This window comes from Anguilla rostrata, chromosome 7 (assembly GCF_018555375.3).
Source record: "Anguilla rostrata isolate EN2019 chromosome 7, ASM1855537v3, whole genome shotgun sequence".
Classification (NCBI taxonomy): Eukaryota; Metazoa; Chordata; class Actinopteri; order Anguilliformes; family Anguillidae; genus Anguilla; species Anguilla rostrata.
In genome coordinates, this window is record NC_057939.1 from 54387620 (window position 1) to 54409525 (window position 21906).

Consider the following 21906-nt stretch of genomic DNA (forward strand, 5'->3'; position numbering starts at 1 on the left):
CAACACTGAAGGAACAGAATCTGAAGGGGGCACCACACATTGAGATCTATTATTATAACTGCCATTGGCTCTGGGGGAGGAGCCACAGCACAGCCACATGACATCACAGGGAGGAATCCAGCCTGCATGCTGTCTGGAGCGTACAAGGTGGATTGTGCAATATTACCTGTAAAAGGGAGGTCATTCATTTCCTGCTTTTTTTTTTAAGTCCTATATTTTGTGACTGCCCTTGTCTGTTCATGTAAACACACCACTGTAGCTGGATTACCATACAAAATAAAGAGGAAAGGCCATTATAAACACTGTTTTCCAGGTAAATTGCCACAGCTCTATTGGGGTTTCAGTTGTTCCACCTCACCAGGGCAATGCAAACCTGCAATTTGTAGGTTTGATCCCCAGGGCCAGATATTAAATCCGGGTTATCATCACCATCCTCTGCATCACCAAACCCCCACCCCCCCCTTACTGCACCTAAAAACCCTGGACATTCCGTGTGGTCAGCACAGAGCCCCAAGGGGCCGTCATTCAGAAAGAAATATACGGGGGTCAGGACAGGGGGAACAGAGGTTATCATGCCAAAAGATACAGCCACCATCACTTTGAGCTATTTGCTGAAACCAACATGCATGGACAGGCTCAACAATTAGCAAGCTACTTTGGGCAGCAGGGTTAAAAGGGCAGGCAAGTGAATATATTGCAGTGGTGCTAAAAATTTTAGGATGACAATGCAACACAAAACTGTTTTTGCCAGTAGCATTGCACAGCTTTTTAATGGCTACAATTGAAGCTTCAAAGGAGAAGAAAATGTAAAAATGATGTCCAGTCTCCACTCCATTGTGTAGCATTGCATGTTGTCTTTTGAATTGCTACACAATAAAGTGCACAGTGTTAATTCAGCTCTGAAAGAGTAAATATGAGTTCAACTGGGACTGTGTAATAGTTTATTTAGCACTGGGCGCTTTACAGTGTAGCAAACTGTATGGTTAAAGACATTAATACTGCCAATCCAGCAAACGCAGCAAATTCTAAAATTAATAGTGTAATTTCCAAACTTTACCAATGACTAATGGCCAGATTATGTGCTACAGTTACATAAGCTCTCTTGATTTTTTATATAATACATTTTTTGTGAACTATTTGCTGAGAGAGCTTTATTCCTCATGGTTATAGAAAATTTCAATTATATTTCAGTACAAAAAAATAAATAGATTAAAAAAGAGAGAGCTGATGTGTGGGAAGCAGATATGTATGATTCACTCATAAATCACCCCTGGTCAACAGAAACCAGCAGGGACTTGCTGATCTTATGCGATCCTGAAAGAAAGAAAAAACAGTCCAATCACCGAGTTATAATAACGAGCCAATGCTACGCACCAGGGCTCAGAGACAAAGTTCTACTGCCACCTTCTGGCAGTCTACCGCACTGCAGTAACGGAGAATTCCAAGGTTGTTACTTGGGAGACACCTAAACCAAGCTCTACATGGAATCTAATGCATACATGCCGTTTGAAATTTCAAAATGTTTAATTTATGTTTCAGACCCTGAATTGAACACACGCATCTGACAAGGATAGCTTCCGAAATTCAATATTGTTCACAAGTTACTGAGGTGGACTGAGCTAATCCACAAGTTTTTTTCTGTGAATCAAGCCTATTGATAAGCTGGCAGCTAAAGACATGCCAGTTATTGTATTCTCAGAGGAATCCTCGCAATTCAAACTGGCATTAACAGCATGTGACATCATTAAACTTCATTAAGCAAAGGCCCTCAAATTACAATAATGCAACGTTTTGTTTATATTTACCATCATCCACTTTGGTTTAAAGACATTACCTAGATTGTTGCTCTGAAAGTGTAATATATGTACGTAACCATACACATATCAAAAATGTCAAATTCTCTTACTAGTACATAGACTTGCTAGTTGCTGACAGGAGGTTAAATATCCATTGAATGCATTGCAGTTAATATGTGCAATGATCACATCTCAGCATTCACAATAAACTGTAAACTGAGATGAGTGATTATTGGCTTACTTCCCTACGTGTGAGATTTGTGCCAGTCCACAGCCAGACCAATCACATCAGCTGAATCTGAGTGTGCCCCTCCCAGAAAGAAAGCGACTCCAGGCCGGATCTGGGCCACTGACGGGCCAGACTTGGCACAGATCTGGCCCGACGTTGTTTGCTATCTGGCCCACTGCCCACGGTAACAGTGGATCGTGCTCAATGGGCCATTGTCAGTGCTGCCGTCTCTGTCACTCCTCCACCCCTGGTTGCTCATTCAGCAGGTCACATGACCTGCCCACTTGGACCAATCACAGCATCTCCCTCTGACATCTGATATTGATCAATGCACTTGTTATATTGATATACTGATCCCTCTGATATTGATCAATGCACTTATGTTTATCCTTCGTTTTAAAGACCGCTAGATAAGAGCGTCTGTTTACAACGAACGTCTGTTTACGTAACGAACTGTGAGGACGAATAGTTTAAACTTAGCATTGAAATGCATAATATACGTTCGAGGAAAAAAACCTTGCACCCAACAGCCTGGACAGCAGCACACTGAGAGTATGTTTACACGGGAGCAGGATCCGCCCTGAAAAACGCCTCCGTAACAAATCAAATTGAGAGGAGGGCGTTTATATTCATTGAAGCGGAGAGCGTACAAACAAACATCATTCCCTCACCCGAACCTCCCCTGGAAGGTCCCGCCCACCTCCTGTCCGATGGAATCGCACCCCTACACCCTGACCCACCCCCTCTGAAATGGTCACTGCCTTGAATCTCTGCAATGAGACGGCAAGAGCAGGTCGTGTGTTACGAATCTTTCAGGCATCACATACTGAGAATCGGTTAGGCATAAATTGACAAGACGGCTCGTGGAGTTTGTGTTATTGTTTTTAGCATTATGGCTAGCTAATTCCTAGCTAGATAAACAGTCTGGTTATCGAGACTCAATTATATAATCATATGTTAACGTAATTTCACAGATATCGCTAGGTTTAACGTTGGTTGGATAAAAGCTTGCTAGCTCTATACCTAGCTGGCTCTGCTACCATCTGTGGCAACATTACACGTAAGTGCGCTGGAAAAATACAGTTTTTACAAACTTAGCTTGCATCCACTGCATTGCCAGTGACAGTGGAAACGTTGCGATCAACATATTTTCTGGTAAGTTTGTTTTTCTTGAATGGCCGAACGTGGTAGTTAATTGAACATGGTAGATGGCTAATGTTACCAATCCAAAATATGTTTCCATATGCCTAGCTAGCTGGGAATCTGAATTTCTGATTGTATTTATGTGATGCACGTGTCCGATAACTAGCCTATATAAAACTGCTTTGTGGCGCAAAACGTAAATACCAAGAGATTGCATGCGTACTCCGAGTTGCATTGCTTCTTACCTAAAGCAGATGCACGGTGTAAAATACAGCAGCTAGCTATTGCTTGAGGGCCCAGTTACATTGTGATGCAACATCATCATCAGTACGATTCAGATGGAGTACCGCGGAACTTCGCAGCATCGCTGCCTGATTGACAGGTGCAGATTTATGGAGGGCAATCAGTCGAACTCCGGCAGATGACGTCCGATGGCTTGTCAAGGAACTCTGCGTAAATTACGCGTGCCAATATGTGCTGGATAGCTAACTTGCTAAACTGTCATGCTAGCAAGTTTATTTGGTCGAATAAATTAGCCTATTTCTCTCCGATTAGAAAATGTGATTTTTTCCTGCAATTTTTGGTATAGATGTATCGAATTACTTGGTCATGCTTATGCTATATGTAAATATTTGTTTTAATTATCTTATTAGGTTAGCTTTAGTTTATGTCTTGCGGTGATTAGGGGTCTGTTTGTCTTTTTGCACGTGTTCCGCCGCGGTTGTAAAATTCCAACAGGGGGAATTGTTTATTTCAACTCAGTGCCTTTTTCGGGGAACGTTTTGTACTGTACAGATTGTACTGTGGCTGGCGAGATCTGCGAGAGTATATGATATAGGCTTAAATTAAGATATCCAGATTATAGTGTCTTTCTGTAAAGATTGATTGTAATAATCTTGTTCCCTTGCAGTGCAGGAACTGACTCTTTGCAACTGGACATATAACTACCCCCCATTAGGAGTGATTTGACATTGGCAGTGTAATTACTGTGGTTTTGTCTTGCCTGAAATTTACAGATAATAGTCCAACTGTGGAAGAAAGGGATTGCAGTTCTCATTTTGAATAGAAAATGCGACTGTTGACATTGAACAGTGCCTACATCCAATTATGTTTTTATGCAGAGAATTAGGTAGACGTGGTTCTTTCTCCCGCGTGCGCCATCAGTATTAGCTGCTTGGAGTATTTAGGCAGTGCTTTGTACATCCTTACAAGAAGAAATGGCACAAGCTACTGGCTTGTCTGGGAGTAAAGGTGTTGAGAGAATATCTCTCCTCAAAAGGAACCCAGCAGGTGACAGCTGTGTGTATTAGTTTGCCAACTTCATTGTGCCAACTTGTGTCACCGAGTAATGCCTTTTACGAAAGGTGCAAATCTCCAGACGGAGGACAACCACTGGGAATAACAGACTCTTTCCTGCGATAGAGAGAGAGACAGATGGAGAGCTCGGTGTCGAACGTGTGCGGGAGGGTGTGATTGGGTTCTGGGGACTGAGAATCCGGGCTATCAACGCAGATTATTAGCGCAGATGCCGCGGCCGTGGGGGGAATGCACTTCGCTCGGCACTCGCAGGTGGCTGGCCGGCTCCTCTCGAGCTTCCCGTCGGCTCCAGATTAGCTCCCCTAAATGGATTAATTAGCTGCCAGAGCAGCGGCTCGGGTCAGTCAAGAATAGCTGAGACAATTAATCCTGTTACCCGCGTGGCAGTGAATGAACACAGTCAAATCGGTGCTGTTAATTCAACTCTGACCGAGTTCACGTGAGTGCACGCTGGTAAAAGGTGCTCAGTCAGTGTAACGTACTCTTATCAGAGTTGATTCTACACTGAGCATTTTGCTGTCACTGTTTTTCTGTTGCTTCTTAAATCGTGTTCAGTGATGTCTGGGCAGCAAGCTGAAACAAAGCTTGTGTGTACCCAATCCCATCTATGTCTCCGTGTCTGAGTTTTTACCAGGCTTAAGCAAAACTCTTCAAAGGCTGCAATTACTTTACTAATCTTTTAGTATTTTAGTAGCGAAATGGCACTTCCGCTTAATCGAGCAGTTAGTGAGTTACCGTCCCAGTTTCACGGCTTCGTACTCTATTCAGAGCAGCATTCCCTGGGCTACAATCTGCTCAAACACCATGATTATTTGCTCAGTAGATTGACCATTACCTACCCATTATCATTAAGCATAACTTTAACTACTGACGTCAGACCACAAGAGGATGGGTTTCTGCTCTAAGACAGGTTCCTCTTGAGATTTATTCGCACCAGGGAGTTTTTTTTCCATTCCATTGCTCGAGTGATTTTCTTCCCCCACCGGGGAAACCCAGCACGTGGTGTCCAACACAGAGCCTGATTGGTTCAGAAACAGGGAATTTAAAAATGCAAGATTGGTAATTCATTCAGGGGAAAGGTGCTTCAGCCAAGTTGTTCTGGTATGGGAAGAAGACACTCACACACACGCATGCACAGACACACACACACAGCCAGGTTCCTCTGGACTCTGAGCAAGGGCCATGCCACAGAGTCCACTTGCTCTTCCACATCATCATGAATCATACTGTGAATGAAGAATTTGTTTATACAGTTCATTTACGTAACTACATTTCTTTCTGTCCACTTTTGGTGAAGAGGGCATTAAAATAGAGGGGATGTGCCAGAAAGTTAATTTGGCTGGCTGAATGTTTATGTTCAGCGGGACCCAAAGGAAGTCGATTAAAAAGGTGCCTAAAAGCATAAAAATTTTGAAAGTCTGCCTTCTCCTTACCTTTAAAAGCATTAATGGTTTCAGGAGACTGTGATGTAGCCTAATTAATGTAAAAGTGCGAACAGATTGTTCCTCAGATTGAGTGTGTTGTGTTGTTTGTTAAACGGCTTTCTGTCCCTACGTGGATTTTAGATGAATATCCTTGGAGGCAGTCATTGGCCATGCTGACAATGCAGGCATTAACCTAACTGTGCCCAATGTGACTGATATGATTGTTTTTCTGTATTTGACCCAGAAAAAAGAGACAGGTCTGTACAGAGTTAATGTGCTGTGGAACTGCAATGTATGCCAAAGTTTGTTCCAATTGAGATATTTCATCAGAAACCCCAGCTGAAGTCTCTGAATCATTGTTCTCCGTGGACTGAATGTTTTTTTGTTAGCATTGCTGTACTCAGGGCCCAGTACTGTGGCTGATGGTAACTGATTGTTTCAGCTACGCTGATAGCATTTTTGGGAGCTTCTTTTGGCAGTTAAATGTAAGGCACTATTGCGATTAGTCACTACTTCTTATTGAAATGTCTCGTTGTGCGTGTCTGCGTGTTTCTACTGTGTTTTGTTTTTTTAATGAAGTATGTTTATAAGAAATCCCAGTATGGCTCGTGCCTCATGTCCCTCTCTCTCACTCCCAATTCCTCATGTCTGTACACTATTCCGTTAAATAAAGCTGGAATATATATATATATATATATATATATATATATATATATATATATATATATATATATAATATAGCTGGTCAGACCACTCTGGCGTGGACAGATGCTGAATGTGATGTAGTTATACTGTAAAGTGTAACTGCCCCTAAATGTTCACCATGTTCCCACCCTGTCTCACGAGAGCAGCCCCCCCCTCCACCTCCCCCCCTCATTTACTGTCCCTTCATGTACAGAACATAATGTCCTCCTCCCATCTCTCCTTCCGCACCATGTAAATATTTTATCACCACTGCTGAAGAATGTAGGCCGTGTGCAGAGCTGTGAACGGCGGCATGTGGATTCAGCTTTGGAGCTGTGGGCGGGGCCTGTGGGTTCAGCTTTGGAGCTGTGGGCGGGGCCTGTGGATTCAGCTTTGGAGCTGTGGGCAGGGCCTGTGGATTCAGCTTTGGAGCTGTGGGAGGGGCCTGTGGATTCAGCTTTGGTGCTGTGGGAGGGGCCTGTGGATTCAGCTTTGGAGCTGTGGGCTGGGCCTGTGGATTCAGCTTTGGAGCTGTGGGAGGGGCCTGTGGATTCAGCTTTTGGAGCTGTGGGCGGGGCCTGTGGATTCAGCTTTGGAGCTGTGGGAGGGGCCTGTGGATTCAGCTTTTGGAGCTGTGGGCGGGGCCTGTGGATTCAGCTTTGGAGCAGTGGGAGGGGCCTGTGGATTCAGCTTTGGAGCTGTGGGCGGGGCCTGTTGATTCAGCTTTGGAGCTGTGGGCGGGGCCTGTGGATTCAGCTTTTGGAGCTGTGGGCGGGGCCTGTGGATTCAGCTTTTGGAGCTGTGGGTGGGGCCTGTTGATTCAGCTTTGGGAATCCCAGATAGCCGCAGATAACAGGCCGGATTTTATTATTTTATTTGTTTATTTACTTGTTTTTGTTGGGAGAAAGGAGGAAGAGCTTGGCAGACTGACCCCACGATGGGCGGGGTGGCTGGTGGTTTAAACGAACAGGACGGACCCGAGCCAATGAACCGACAAGCAGGCGTCACGATTTGCTGAAGAGGAGCAGCCAGGGGGTGGCTGGCCGAGGGGGGGGTTCACCAAGGGGGGGTTCACGTGTGGGAGATACAGGGCGCGGAGATACAGATAAGACAGAGACAGGAGCAGCTCTTAGCCCACTACGCGGTGTCCCGGCTAACTCTTACTGACAGACCTTCTCATTCATTCCATACTTCACCGGCAGCTACGCTACTGTACGACAGGTAGCTAAATCCTTCATACTGCGCCATCCGACTCGGCTAGTAGAATGGAGCGCATGGCGTTCTGGTGTGCTGTTTGCACGGTGCTGGAGTTGAGCCCGAATGGCGTTTGTGACCGGAGACAACGGTAGCGGCTCACTTAGCATTCTCTGAATCGATCGTAAAAGCTGTGTAGCGCAGAAGTTTGCGGAGTATGATTTGCAGCCTGACAGGCATGTTGGGTCTTCTCCCCTTTCTCGGCACTGTGAGTTGGCAGGCTGCCATGTCTCCTGGTCCCCAGTGGTAAAGACCACACTCTGGTAAAGACCAGAGGAGAGGGGGAGCTGGGGAGGAGGCCTTCATAACAGGGCTCAGCTGAGCCCCACAGCATTCCTCTCCCGTGTGTGTGTTTGTGTGTGGAAAGCAGGTTTTCATTTCTGATTTTTTGTCAATAAATTTAGATGTCAGAATTACAGGAGTGTGTTGGATTTACTGGCGCCTGACAGCTTGACTGCGCAGAGGAAAATGGAAGAGAAGCACACCCGCATTTTGCCGGGGAGACAGCATCTGCCACACATAGAGAGAAGGTTCCATTCTGTTTTGAATAAAGCCCCCAGCTCCCCCATCCCCCCACCCCTTACCCCAAGATAAACTGGGTGATATCAACAGAAGATTAGTTCCAGCTTTCCGTTCTGTGTACTGGACTGAGGCAGCTGTCTGTGTTTAGCGCCTGACTTGTTGAAATGTGCACTTTTTGTCTGACAGCAGCGAACAAGAAACCTTGCAGATATTGTGTTCAGCTGAAGTTCAGTGCATCTCTGGTGGCCAATGTTCCTCTCACTCTCTCACTCTATCTCTCTCTCCATACAGCAGGAACTGTTGACAGCAGTAGTGGTGTTTTACATCCTTTTTTTGTTTTGTCATTTTAAAAAGGTCATATCCATTGCATTTCATTATATTGCTATTGACATATTACATTGGCTGGGTCGAGCGTTCATTTTTATATCGCATTTACTTTTGTTTTGGAAAGTGCCGTATTTGTATGACGATCGGGACGATAAAATATGACAGGATGCACTGAGCAGATGCTTCCATTTTTATGGCAGGTCATGTACTACTGCACCTCATTTGCTTCTGCTCGATTTCAGACTCAGCTCGGCTGTGAGCCTGGTCTCTAGCCGGGGTAGCACTGACAGAGTTAACCTTTGATCAGCAGTGACTGCCGCGGGCAGAAAGACAGTTAGCGCGTTCCTTACCGTAGTGCCATTCTGCCCAATGGGGCATGCGCTACAGAGATGGGCTAATCTGTTGTCCGGAAGCTGTATATTTCCCCTTCTATTTTGAGCATGTTTATAAGTGACATTTTTTAACGATACGAGCTAATTAGATAAAAATGTCACTCCAGTGTGCCTGTTACGCTTAACTGTCTAAAGACTAGTGTATGGTTGAGTGCATTGCATTCATATAGCTCTGTTTAGACCGCATGTTATTCATTATACCACTATACCAGTAGAGTGAAATATCTACTTATTAAACTAGGCTGAGCTATGTGTCATTCTCATTGAAAAACACAGGAGATTAACTTGCATGACCGACTGCTATGTCAGAAACGGCCTTATGCTAATGTTGTGCACTTTTCCCTTTCTCCTTCTAGCATGTATGTGACCGCGGAACCAAACCACATTTTCAGAATGCCGAATATAGGGTTCCAGAACCTTCCGCTCAATATCTACATTGTTGTTTTTGGAACGGCGATATTTGTGTTCATCCTCAGTCTCCTCTTCTGCTGCTACCTGATCAGGTAATGCAACATACTGACCTGTCCAAGCCCTGGAAGGTTTCATTTAAATTGCCTGATGCTTTCCTAACGTTTTGTCTGTCTGCTATTTTGAAAGCCTGTACATTTTTTTTTTTTTGCTTGGCTATTATTTTCTTTTTTCCTTATTTCACTTTAACTGTTATTTCCTAACTTTAATCCAGAAATATTTTTTTTTTGCCTTGGAACAGTTTCAACAAGCCTGCTTTTCTGTTAGTATCGCCACGAAAAATTTGCTCAGCAAAATTGCTGTTTGTACCGGTTTATCTTTTTTATTTTAATTAAATCCTTTAAAGGAAACCCCACGATAAATCTTGTATGGTTGTGTTTTGTTGTCACGTAAGTTACAGTTGGGAACACCTTTGTCATGACCTTTCTCAGCATAATTTTTCTGGGACACTGTAGTCCCAAGAATAAGCAACTAGTTGCCAGACGTCAGCTCCCTAGTGCAGTCTGTGCTGTACAATCCTCAACTGGCTATCAGGTGCTCAGGATCCATTATCTCTCCTGACCTGTGTTTCAAATAGAGCTTGTGACAATCAGCTACAACTGGGTGAAGTTGAGGACACAGTGTACTACACTGAGGATACTTGTACTACATGCTACACTTTTTTGACTCATGGTGTCCATGAAATGCTCAAGGCTAAATGTTCTGCAAAAGTGTCTCCTTTGTTCAGAAATATGGAGCAAGGTTTCCTTATCTTTAACTTCTCTGAAAAGCCATATTTGCTACAGCCAATTCAGATTATGAGGTTTTTTTAAAAACCCTACTGTAATTACACACTCTTCTCAGTTGTATACAGTGCTTGTTAGAAACCTTTAATCATCCAAAGCAAGTCTGTTTTTTGGTTAGTGGATGTGTGTGCGTGTGTGGTAAAGTGGCTTGATTAAGATTCATACAAGGTATTAATATACTAAATTCTACAGTATCTGGTAAAATTTGACTTTTTATTCACATATGCTGTATATGTCATTTTTTTTTCTCTTTTGTTTACTTTGATGTATGCATGTTATTTCTTTTTGCTTGTTTACACATTATCAAGGCATTTTTTTTATCATAGCAGATAAAAGGTTTTACAGCTTGGAGAAGATAATAAAATGCTGATTTGCTAATCTTAAATATTCACCAATGAAAGACCTCCCCTGCTGGGATTATTTCAAGATTACATTTTGTGTGGACATGAAAAACCGCTTATTTCCCCCACTGTTCCTTTAATACCAGCCTTCTGACATCGAAGCATCTCACATCCCTGGTAGCGTTTCTGTGTGCTAGCAATGACTATCATACCTCATTAAATACAGAAAAAACATGAGTGCTTTATTGGCTTCTGAATTTCAGCAACACTTGTTTTTAAGGGCAGTTACATGTGTAGCGAAATATTGTTTGGACAGTTGTGCCACTTCACTGTGAACAGATTAATAATGCTAGTCAGTATTAAACAGCACTGCTATAATAAATTGGTGGGCGGTAGTGTAGTATAATGGGTAAGGAGCTGGTCTTGGAACCTAAAGGTCACATGTTAAATTCCCAGGTAGAACACTGCCGTTGTATATATATATACTGCATTGCTTCAGTATATATTCAGCTATATAAATGGATGCAATGTTGCTCTGGATAAGAGTTCTGCTAAATGCCTGTAATGTAATGTAATATATCACATTGGCAATATAGCGTGATGCAGACCGTACTGAGACTTGGAATGCATGGAGTAGCCTTACTGCACTTCCGAAAGTGCTGGCAAGGCCCCAAGTCTGTCTGTCTGTCTGTCTGTGGCTTGCTCCAGTCGTAGGCCTGTCTCTTAAAGGCAGACTGCCATATTTTAATTCCATGGCCAGCCATGTGAAAACTGCGGTTCCAGAACCACAGATAGAGTATTAAGTATCACCTTGGGTACGCCACTTTACTTGTTTTTTTGCCTTGGTCCCAACCCCAACCCTGCCCAGGAGTTGAAATAACATGCAATTATGTAGCATTTCCCTACCATACACAGTGACAAGCGACATCTTTCACCCTAATGCAAGCTAACCAGCCTGGGACATGGTACGTTTTAGTTTTTCTCCCCAATATTATTACCCGTCAGCCTTGTTTACTTTCTGCCATTTGTTCAACCTGCGTAAAAAGAAATGCATGACTCTCAGTCATTATTTGATTCTGGAAAAAAATGGTGGTCAGATTACCGAGTCATTGCTGCACAGGGTAGCTTTTAAAGATGCAGTTTCTCTTCTATTCAGTTTGGTTTTTTAAAATATATTTTCCCATGCTGTGCTGGTTTTTGAACAGTCTGTTGTGCAGTTACTGATGGGTTCTGCAGGAAGAAAAATGAACTGTGGAAAATCAGAAATTTGGCAGTGCTTGCTTTTTATAACACATTTTCGTCTCATATTATGAGGTGGAATGCATTTTATCAAGGGCTAAACAGGCTGTATTACTGCCAGAGAAATCTGCAAAGTATCTCGCACACAATTTCCCACAACTTAGGCCAATAAATTTGCTGCTCACGACAGATTGAACCCAGACATTGTATCACACTTATATTTCGCTCCATAGAAAACCATGCTGGAAAATACATACATTTTCTAAGAAAACAAAAAAGCATCTCACACTGACTTCTGTGTGGCTTTGAAGTCTCACTAACCATTGTTTTTGTTGAAAGGACCCAGCACACAATTTTTTTCCCCCTTCACTGCCATGTTCTGTATTCTTTGTGCAACAGTGTTAACGGCTGGTTGGTCACAGCCACAACCCAGTGGAGACACACAAGCTCTTAACCCTTTAAGGTGTGGGGTCACAACTGTGTGATTGGAATGTTCTTACCTGAACATTCTAAGGCTGATGTAACAATCACTGCTGGTGTGATTGAAAGCGATGGAGTTCTAGAACGCTTCCAGACTCTGGATTTTGATTACAAAAATTCCAAAAACCTACTCTTCAAAGGGTTAAAACGGAACCACGTTTTATTAACGAAGTACAGAAAATACGGTGACAACAGAGAGGGGCAGTGCCTCTGTCTGAGGGTGTTTGGCTGATGTACGAGCAGCTGGGGGAGGCGTGTGCTGGAGTTGATTTGTGAACGGCCTTCTTGTGTGGCTTGAGTGAGGGTAAATGGTTCGAGCTGACAGGAGGCTGAACTTAGCAGCTAGCCATCACTCCTACTTGGTCTGTTTGCCCTGGGAGCCAGCAAGCTCTTGTGAAGTATTCCCTGAGCTGGCGAACACACAAAGAGAGAGAGAGAGAGAGAGCAAGCGCTGGCGTTGCTATGCTTGGCAGTGTAAGGCGGCCATATTGATTTACACTCCATTTCTAAGACTTTCTAAGTTTTTCTGAGTAAGCAGTCAGGTCTAACACATTATAAATAAGTTTAAATCTATGTTTTCTCTTTTCAGTGAACAGGTGTAACTCATGTCTCTAAAGAATGAGGTGTCCATTTGTTGTAATGATGTAATGTTTCTGATCTACCTTGTTCTGCAGGTTACGGCACCAGGCACACAGAGACCTGTACGCCTACAAGCAGGTGAGGAGAATCCTTCTCTCATACACCTTCACTAAACGGCTGATTTCCGTGTGATCTTTTTCCTCAAATGCAGTAATGCGTGGGCCTTCACAGAGATGCTTCTGTTCCCTTTTATTGCCATCCGGCCAGCTGGTCCGTGGCAGTGGAACGGCAGCTCAGAGCAATCTCATAGTCCTGATTTCATTACCACCGGTTCGCCCTATGGTAATAAAATTATCGCTGCCCGTGCCTCTGTAGGAAATTGCCAGCCAGGAAGTGGTAGCCAGCTCAACATTCTCCTTCTGAGTCTTTATAGATCATAGAGGAGGAGAATGGGGGAGGGGGGCAGTCTCACCTTGATAACAGCACATTTCGTGTTTCGCATTTGCCTGACCCTCTTCTTTTCTATTTGAAAGTGGTGCCAGATTTGGACATCACGACTCCGGCATTATAGGGGTTATTATTTACTGAGACTGGACTGTCTGTCTTGCATTTAAAACATAACAGGCGTGACTTGCAAAAGCTACGATATGAATTCTAAATGTAATTTCCTGTTTCTCCAGGTTATACAGAAGGAGAAAGTGAAAGAGCTAAATTTACATGAGGTAAGTGGCCACTGATATTTTGTAATATGTCCTGGAGTGCTGTCCCAATAATAAAGGCAATTAAAAACATTAGAATTTGCTTCAGAAATATTTGCTTCAGCGCTAAGTCATGTTTGCAGCTTTCTGGTGCTGGTCTTACTGCTCCCTGTAGGGATCATACTGACAGCAATGGATTCAGTTTATTCTCAGGGGAGCACTTTCACTGAAGAGTAATTATACTGCTTTTTTATCATGCCAGGCATGTTCCACCTGCAGTGGTGTTTTGGCACATCTTGGTTTCATTAGCTGTGAGAGACGGACGTTATTGGATGACTCACGGTCCAAAATCAGTTTGCAAGAACAGGAACGTGTGATGTTGGGCAGATAACATTTTTCAGAATGGGAACGCACAAAAGGAAATTAAGTCAACAATCACTCGTTTCTGCAATAGTCTCTCTCTGGTCTGTGCTAGTTCTTTGAAGCTGGAAAGTATCTGTGGCTTTTGGCAATGGAGTGAAAGCATCAGTTTGGTTTGCAGTCTGCTCGAGCTGATGGTATTGATTGTGTTAATGTGACTGAGCCATCTTTCAATAGTGCCAATAGTGCTCTCATTTCACCTCTCAGTGTTAAAAAGATCACACTGTTTTAAAATCATTGTGTCCCGGGCTGTTTTCTAACAGACTATGCCAAAAATGTGATTCAACACATCAAACATAAACATCTTGAATCTGTCGTCTTCGTAAAAGATAGGTATAGTCTGATGACAGTTAAAGTGCGGAAATACACCTTATGCTTTGCGGAAATACCTTACTAAATGGGGGGTTTGTTTTTTCAGGATCGATCTGAGCAAAACGTACTTATTATGTCAGATAGAAATGGTGTTTTTCTGCACTACACCTTTCAATTATTTCAGGGAAGCTCAGAAACCCTCTATCTTTTTTCTGTTTATCATCCAGAAACCTAGACAGGTACAGACAGATACCTACTGTACTTTAAAACTAATTTTGTCAGGATCCTCTCTTTCTACTGTACTTGTATCCAAATGAGCTAATTGTTTATGAATATATATTTGCGGTGTTCTCTTTAATGTAGTATATTGTCTATACAAGTTTCTGAGACTTCTGCATTGGACACATAAAGTAAGTAACAATCTGTTCCTCAGATGAGTGCATAACTAGGAGCTTTAATTTTAGTAATTTGTCTTCAAAATGGAATTGTTATGAACAAATACATATTGTGTATCTGGGAGATAAGACGGTATGCTACACATGGAACAGGGAGTCGCTCCTGTCCTGGAATGTGGAGAGAGAGCTCCAGTTTGTTTCCGGAGTGGAATGCACTGCCCCCGAACCGCTTGGCACCACTTGGCAAAACGTCATCGGGGGAAACGATGACCGCATTGCCAGCGTGTGGGGCATCGGCTCTGTGCCAGTCCCGCTGTGCCAACCTGGGCAGTGCTCTGGAACGTGCCAAACTGGGCAGTGGTCTAGAATGACTGCAGTGACCTCTGACGTTAGAATCGATACGCATTTCTGGTCTGTGTAGGTAATGAGTCACATTGATCTACTCCGCCAACACACTGGTGAGACTCGCCCACCATTTGTTTATTTATTTTTTTGGGGCTATTTGAGTTGCTTGTCCTACTTCCCCATAGGGAACATGGGGACATGTCTGTGTCCTCAGCTCAACGGTACAGAGGAGCGTTTGCTCAGGTGTGTGAGGAAAGATTGGATTTTTACTTAATCTCAGCTTGTAGTGATAATGTGGATCCCTTTCGCAGGAGTCAATGCTTAAAATGGATTTCCAGAATGTTCCACGGGGTGCTGTAGCAGCTTCAAAGAGAGTTCTGAAATGAAAGTGCTCTCAGTTCTTCAGATATGTGCGGTGAGCTTAGAGAAGCTCAAGCACAGAGAGGAGTTAAGAATATCTCCCTGTAGGTGTAGCTGCGTGATGGTTTAATATTGGAAACATTTTCTGTAGTGTATAGAAATAAGACTTGTGTCCTGCTGCACAGGCCCAGTTTAACGCGTGCTCATGACCACATCCACATCGTCGTCAGCAGATGCAGTCTTGTGAAAACGGGGCTGGGTTTTCCCTGGATTTCTTTTTCTTTCTCTTTCGTTTATTTGTTTTTACTTGTGATGCTTCCTGTGGTTTAAATACAAAAATCCCCCCCCCTCCCACCCCCACCCCCACCCCCACCCCCACCCCCCCTCTGTCATGACTCATGCATTCATTGGATATGGTCCCAGTGATGAGAACCGTTCATTTTTCTACGAGTGCAGAAAAGATTAATGTTTTCAACACTATAATTGCTTTGGAAAGTGCTGGGTAGGAGTGGGCTAAAGATGTGTATGGCTGCATGCGCCCATGGGATACAGACAGACAGGGAGGAGGACTGTGACTTCAGCGTGCGTTACACAACTCCAGAATTAGGTCAGCCCCTCACAGAGTACCGCAGCACGTTTTTCGTGGTGAACAGCGAGCGGCCACAACCCAGGGACCCCGCGGTTCGGCGAGAGACGCCATTTTAAAACGCTCTCGCGCTCGCACGCGGTCTGCTTTCCTTTCCTCTCTCATCCCCTCTTCTTTCTCTCTCCATCTTTCTGTGTTCCTGTGTTTTTCATTTTATTTTATTTGTTTAATTTGTTCTAAACACACTCAAAGCGTAGGAAGCTTGGGGGAAAAAAAGCAAACACGGTTGTGCGGCCGCCGCTGGGCTCTTTCTGTAAATACCGCTTTAGACCGTGTTTCCCAACCCCTCTTCACAAAGGAATCGGGGTCACAGGGGCTCCCAGAGCCGAGATGTCTCCAGACTCCTGGGGTTTTTCCATCGGTCCCGTCCCATCCCCCCTCCACCCCCACCCCCTCCTGTTCAGGGCCCAGCTGAGCACAAAGGCTCAGCTCTCCGTCGGAAACACGGAGACACACGCCTCTGTTTTTCGGCTCAGAGCCAGGGTCTGTGCAGTCTCCTGCCCGGCACTGCATTACGGGCTTGGCGGACAGCGCTCTCTCTCCCAGCCGAAGGTCAACCGGGGCACACGCACAGTTGTTTGTGCAGGTGTGTTTGTTTGGATTGGTTTGGATTCAGAAGGAGAATCCCCTTTTGAAATCCCCTCAGCGAAATTGGCTTAAAGAGCCAATTCTGTTTAAATGTTTTAACTTTTAAATCCTCAATGCGATTTTGTATGTCAGTAAAGTAAATTTTCAGCTGTGGGAAATGGACAAAGTTCCTCATCTTGTTGCAAACTTTCCAGTACATTTGGTGCATGCACAGCGAAAGACACAGAATGCATCATTTGTACACTTGGTATATAATTCACATTCACCTTCGGAATGCACAAGATGTGCTTTCATTCAGCAGATCTCAGCATTCTGCTTGACTTACAATATGTCTTTATATAGTGGACATGCATTCAGGTGCTGACCCATTAAGGGCTCTAAACAGAAGCAAAACCTCCAAAATCATCAGCACTTGCTCTCTCTCTCTCGTTTTATTCTCGGTGGTTGTTGGTGTTGTGATAACTGGTGCCTTCTCGCCTCCCCAGATATGTGCGGTGTGCTTGGAGGAGTTCAAGCAGAAGGACGAGTTGGGAATCTGCCCCTGCAAACATGGCTTCCACAGGAAGTGAGTACGTCGAGCGCGAGTTCGCAGCGCCGGTCATCGTTAGGCATCGTTAGGGAAAAGGAAGCGGTGATGCGTACAGTGAGCGCTCGTTTACGCGGGGCTTACATTGTAGGCATTCAGCCGATGGTCTTATCCAGAGAGGCGTACATAGCTTACATTCCTCACATACAGTCTGTTTATACAGCTGTCACTGAAGCGTTACTGTTTAAGTACAGTACATCGCTTCAGGGTACAATGGCGGCGCCCCACCTTGGAATCGAACCCGCAACCCCATTGAGTTACAAGCCCATTTCTGTAATTATGCTACGCTGCCACATACTGCCCTCAGAATTATATACTGTCGGCATTGCGCTTTCTTGAAACACTTTTTAACAGAAAAAAAAGATCAGCAATTGCCCTGCGATAGATTGGCAACCTGTCCAGGGTGTATTCCTGCCTGTGGCCCAATGCATGCTGGGATAGGCTCCAGCACCCCTGCCCTCGCCACCCTGACCAGGAATAAGCGGGTGTAGATAATGGATGTATGGATGGATAAACGGGGATGAGGAACTTTGTGCTTGTTACTGTGCAGTGGCCAGAGGTGACTCAGGACTGTGCTGAACCTGTTCAGACCGAGGTGTTGGGATTACAACGCCTTCATTACACCTCAGTAAGGTACTGTGGGGACATGAACACAGAGTCCTGCAGGCTGAGCTGTGATCTCTGTCCCTGTCTGTCCTCTGGCTTCTGTGTGGACTTTAACTAAGAAAAAAACATTAACTAAGGAAACGAAACTTGGACACGTAGTTGTGAAACTAAACTAACTATGGCCCCACACACAGCTCGCATGTACATGTACACACACACACACACACAGTCAGACAGTGGAGGCTTTGACAGTCTTGCTGCTACAGTATCTGCAGCTGCCTGAGCCATTAAAGGGGTGTTTATGAGCTCAGGGGTGGGGGGGGTTGGCTCCATGCCATACACACAGCCTACAGAGCATGGCACAGCCAGCCCCTCCCAACTGTGACAGCCTCCGACACCATTGGCTCAAGAGAGTAGAAAGTACACACACAAGCAAAAAAAGCAATTAACTTGACGTTTCCCTTGTGGAATAAGCACATTATTTTGCATGTAGTTTATCAGAATCATGGCTCCACCAGAGCCTCAGAAGCCTGGGATAACTGGGCCGTGGTAAGAGAGAGGAGAGGCAGGCTCTCAGCCCACCTGCTTTATTTTACTGTCATTTTTCAGAAACTAGTTGAACGAAAGCCCGCCTCACACACAAGCTCAAGCACGTTCAGGTCTGTGGTTCAGGATGCAGCTCTCCCACACGTTTCCTGCCGATACTGCACGGTAATGAACGATCTACTCACACGGTCTAATCTGATGATGCGCAGAGTGGTATTGATGTGGTTCACATGGCTCGTGAGTCTCGCTCTCGTTTCTTCCGGTCTAATAAATCTGTGCCTGCGCTTGTCCGGTTTTACCCCTCGTTTGGGTTTTTTAGCCGCGGTAAACGCCCAGCGCGTTAAGCTAACGTGAGCGGCCAATCAGAGCTCGCGCATGGCGCCAGGTCAGGGGGGCCGCTGGGATTTGTAACGCGGCGCGGTGCCGCTGAGTAGCCGTGGAAACGGGAGGACCGGAACGACCGGAGCAGCTGGCTGTGTGTTAACGGCTTCCGGAACGCCGGATCAAAGAGGCGCTAGTGAAACGGATCCACGCTGCTCTTTTCGAGCGGCGCCGGCGGTAAGCTGATCTTACGGAGATGTCGATGCCGCGCAAGCCGATGGTGTAAGCGAGGTGGTGTGAAAGGCCACGGTGGAGCTGTGTAAAGCCGCTCTGGATAAGTGCCTGTGATGTTCTGTAATGATGCCGTCGCTGGCCGTGGGCCACTGCTGCTGATTTTAATTTTTTTGTTTTTTTTTCCCAGGTGCCTCATTAAGTGGCTGGAGGTGCGTAAGGTGTGCCCGCTGTGTAACATGCCCGTCCTGCAGCTGGCACAGCAGCAGGGTGGCACGGAGCCCCAGGGTGGCACAGAGCCCCAGGGTGGCACGGAGCCCCAGGGCCCTGTACCGCAGCCCCTGCCAGGCATGGACAACCCGGTGTAGCGTCCCTTGCTGGAACAGCCTCTCCTCACACACTCTCACCTGTACAGGAGCACCTGGATGTGTTTATGGACAGGAACACTACTGCTATGCAGAGATCCAGAACACTTGAATCTCCTCGTCTTTTTTTTCCTCCTTCTCTGCCTGGGCGGACTCACACTTATTTTATTTTTTATTATTAATATTGTTCTTACTGACAATGAAGAACTCTTCACTTAATCTCCTGTTTCTGCTACTGGCCAAGCCATGGTCATACCTGACTGTTTCATAACCAAAGCACTTTTTTGGGGGAAGGGGGACATCAGTTTTTTTAAGTCAAATCTGAGATAGCTAAATCAGTGTGCACTTTATAAGAACTAAAATCCTACTGGAGTGTGAAGGTCATGCAAAGGTCATATTTTATGTCTTGTTTTTTTTTTTTTTTTTTGTGCTAATGCGTTGAACACGGCTAGGATTTCTGTTAATCCACTTAAGAACTTTTTCAAAAAAAGGTCATAACACTTCATTCAGAAGGGGCAAACACGCTGGTGATGACAGATGCTTTGGTGATAAATTAAGGGGGTGACAGTCAATGGTGGTGAAAGATTGGGGTCTGATTCCAAAACTAGAAAAACCACATTGTGTGGTATTGTTACTGCCACATATGTAAATAGTTCTTTTTTTAATACAGTTGAAATTATTGATTATTATTGTTATTTATTTATTTTTACTTACTTTATTGAACTAAGGTCAAAATCTACTCTAGGGTTTAATTTATATATCGGACTATCTAGGTCTGAGGTATCCATACATTTTGACACTATGCAAAAGAGCTGTACATTTACCTGTGTTTTCACACATATCTTATCAACAACTAGTGTCCGTCAGCATCACATGTAATACCAGACACCTGAGTTTTGTACAGATGAGGAAAAAGTGAGAGCTAATATTGCCTTTAGGAGTATGAACACAGTGACGGAGTGCGGGTGTAGGGTGTAATCATTTGAAAACACACTTCGGTCAGTGATTTCTGTAATAGCTATATCGTGCTGTGTTGGACCACTTTGCAAGACAAAGGAAAACGTACTTCTCTCAGCAACTTATTTTCAGCAGTTAATTTACCTGCTGAATAGCACTTACATGCATTAAGCCTTCAAAAGCATTGAGGACAGAATTAACTATTTTGTGTTTAAAACCTATCTACCAAAATGCACTCCTTACTGAAGCAATGGATGACCACAGAATGAAGCTCTTAATGATTGGAGTTAGTTTGAGTCTTGCGTCAGGTGTAACGGTGAGTCTTCATTACTGTTACTGCTATTGTACTATACTGTGAGTGTAGAGCACAGGATATAAGTTTAAAGTTCCTCTTGTAAATGTTACCTTCTCTACAGGTAGTCTACGCATTGTGTTTTCTACTTTGTCCCCGCGGTCAAGGCGTAAGTACCTGAGTATTGTCATTCCATTTTAAACATGCTGCAACTTTTAAAAGAAGGGAAAATAAGCACAGGATTTTGTTTCATACAGTGGCGGGTTCTTGTTAGCCAGTGAAAAATACTCTCCAAAACGGGGAGAGCGTTTGACATGTGCTTGGAATTATTACAAAAGGTTCTCTGACACGATTAAGCAAATAACAAAATGTGAGCTTTTAACTGAAATTCTGTTGGTCTCTGAAAAAGCAAAAACAATTTATGGATAAAGCATAAATTATCCGTGTCATCAACATTGTAAACCACTATTGTTATATCAAAATGGCAAAGTTAGCGGTAGATCATCACCTCAAACCCTAGATTTTATGCACCAGAGGGCGATGCCTTTGCACTCAGTCTGACGTCGTTGGGTTGGGGCTAAAAGGTGTTCAGGTTCACTGCCTCTGAGATCAATGCCAGGCACCTCTCTTACTGCGAGTGTCTCTTTTGTGTCTGTTACTAACACCCCCCACCATTATGTTCACCTGCTTACAAATTGAGGTGAAAGGCATGGCCACTGGCCGCACCTTCCTGCCTGTCCAAGCTCCGCCTCTCCCTGCCTAAACCCCACCCATCACTGATTAGCCAGTGACCAAGCTCCGCCTCTCCCTGCCTAAACCACGCCCATCACTGATTAGCCCATGACCAAGCTCCGCCTCTCCCTTGGTCAACCCCACCTATCGCAGGTTACCCTGTGTCCAAGTTTCACCTCTTCCTCCATGAAATCCACCTATCACTGACTAGGTCACAGACATTTTTGTAAACAGATTTCTGTAGCAGAATATTTTTGGAGACTTGCGCTTTATTTCTAAGCTCTATTTTTGTACACTGAATTGCCATTTGATTTTGAAGGGGTTTGTTTTCTGTTGATGTTTTCATGCTTTGTTCCTTTTGAATGAAAAGTAATGCATGTAAATAACTTGAAATGTAAATAAACTGCCAAATTTTGGAAAATGTTTAAGTCTCTATTTTCTTTCCTTTTATGTAAGCATACTAGAGCATAATAGAGTAGTGAAGTATAGCACATCGGAGCGAACTGCATTATGCCCAACTGACTGT

The 21906-nt window shown here is 44.3% G+C and overlaps 2 protein-coding genes across 2 annotated transcripts in view; one reads left to right on the plus strand and one right to left on the minus strand.

The window, feature by feature from the left end:
* The window catches only part of LOC135260066 (catenin alpha-2-like), a 313250-nt gene that overhangs the window by 290523 nt on the left and 821 nt on the right, over nt 1-21906 (minus strand). The gene's annotated exons all lie outside the window — the stretch shown is intronic.
* Nucleotides 2519-21803, plus strand: LOC135260069 (RING finger protein 24-like). The gene is made up of 6 exons (XM_064345217.1): nt 2519-3180; nt 9445-9591; nt 13076-13118; nt 13661-13702; nt 17230-17309; nt 19225-21803. The coding sequence occupies exons 2-6, from the start codon at nt 9446-9448 to the stop codon at nt 19400-19402; spliced, it is 489 nt and encodes a 162-aa protein (XP_064201287.1). The 5' UTR covers nt 2519-3180; nt 9445; the 3' UTR covers nt 19403-21803.

Bases quoted from the DNA above. Each gene is read 5' to 3' on its own strand.
- LOC135260069 (XM_064345217.1), top strand. From the start codon at position 9,446: ATGTATGTGACCGCGGAACCAAACCACATTTTCAGAATGCCGAATATA. The intron at 9,592-13,075 runs GTAATGCAACAT...CTTGTTCTGCAG, and splicing joins TTCTGCTGCTACCTGATCAG to GTTACGGCACCAGGCACACA. The intron at 13,119-13,660 runs GTGAGGAGAATC...CTGTTTCTCCAG, and splicing joins ACCTGTACGCCTACAAGCAG to GTTATACAGAAGGAGAAAGT.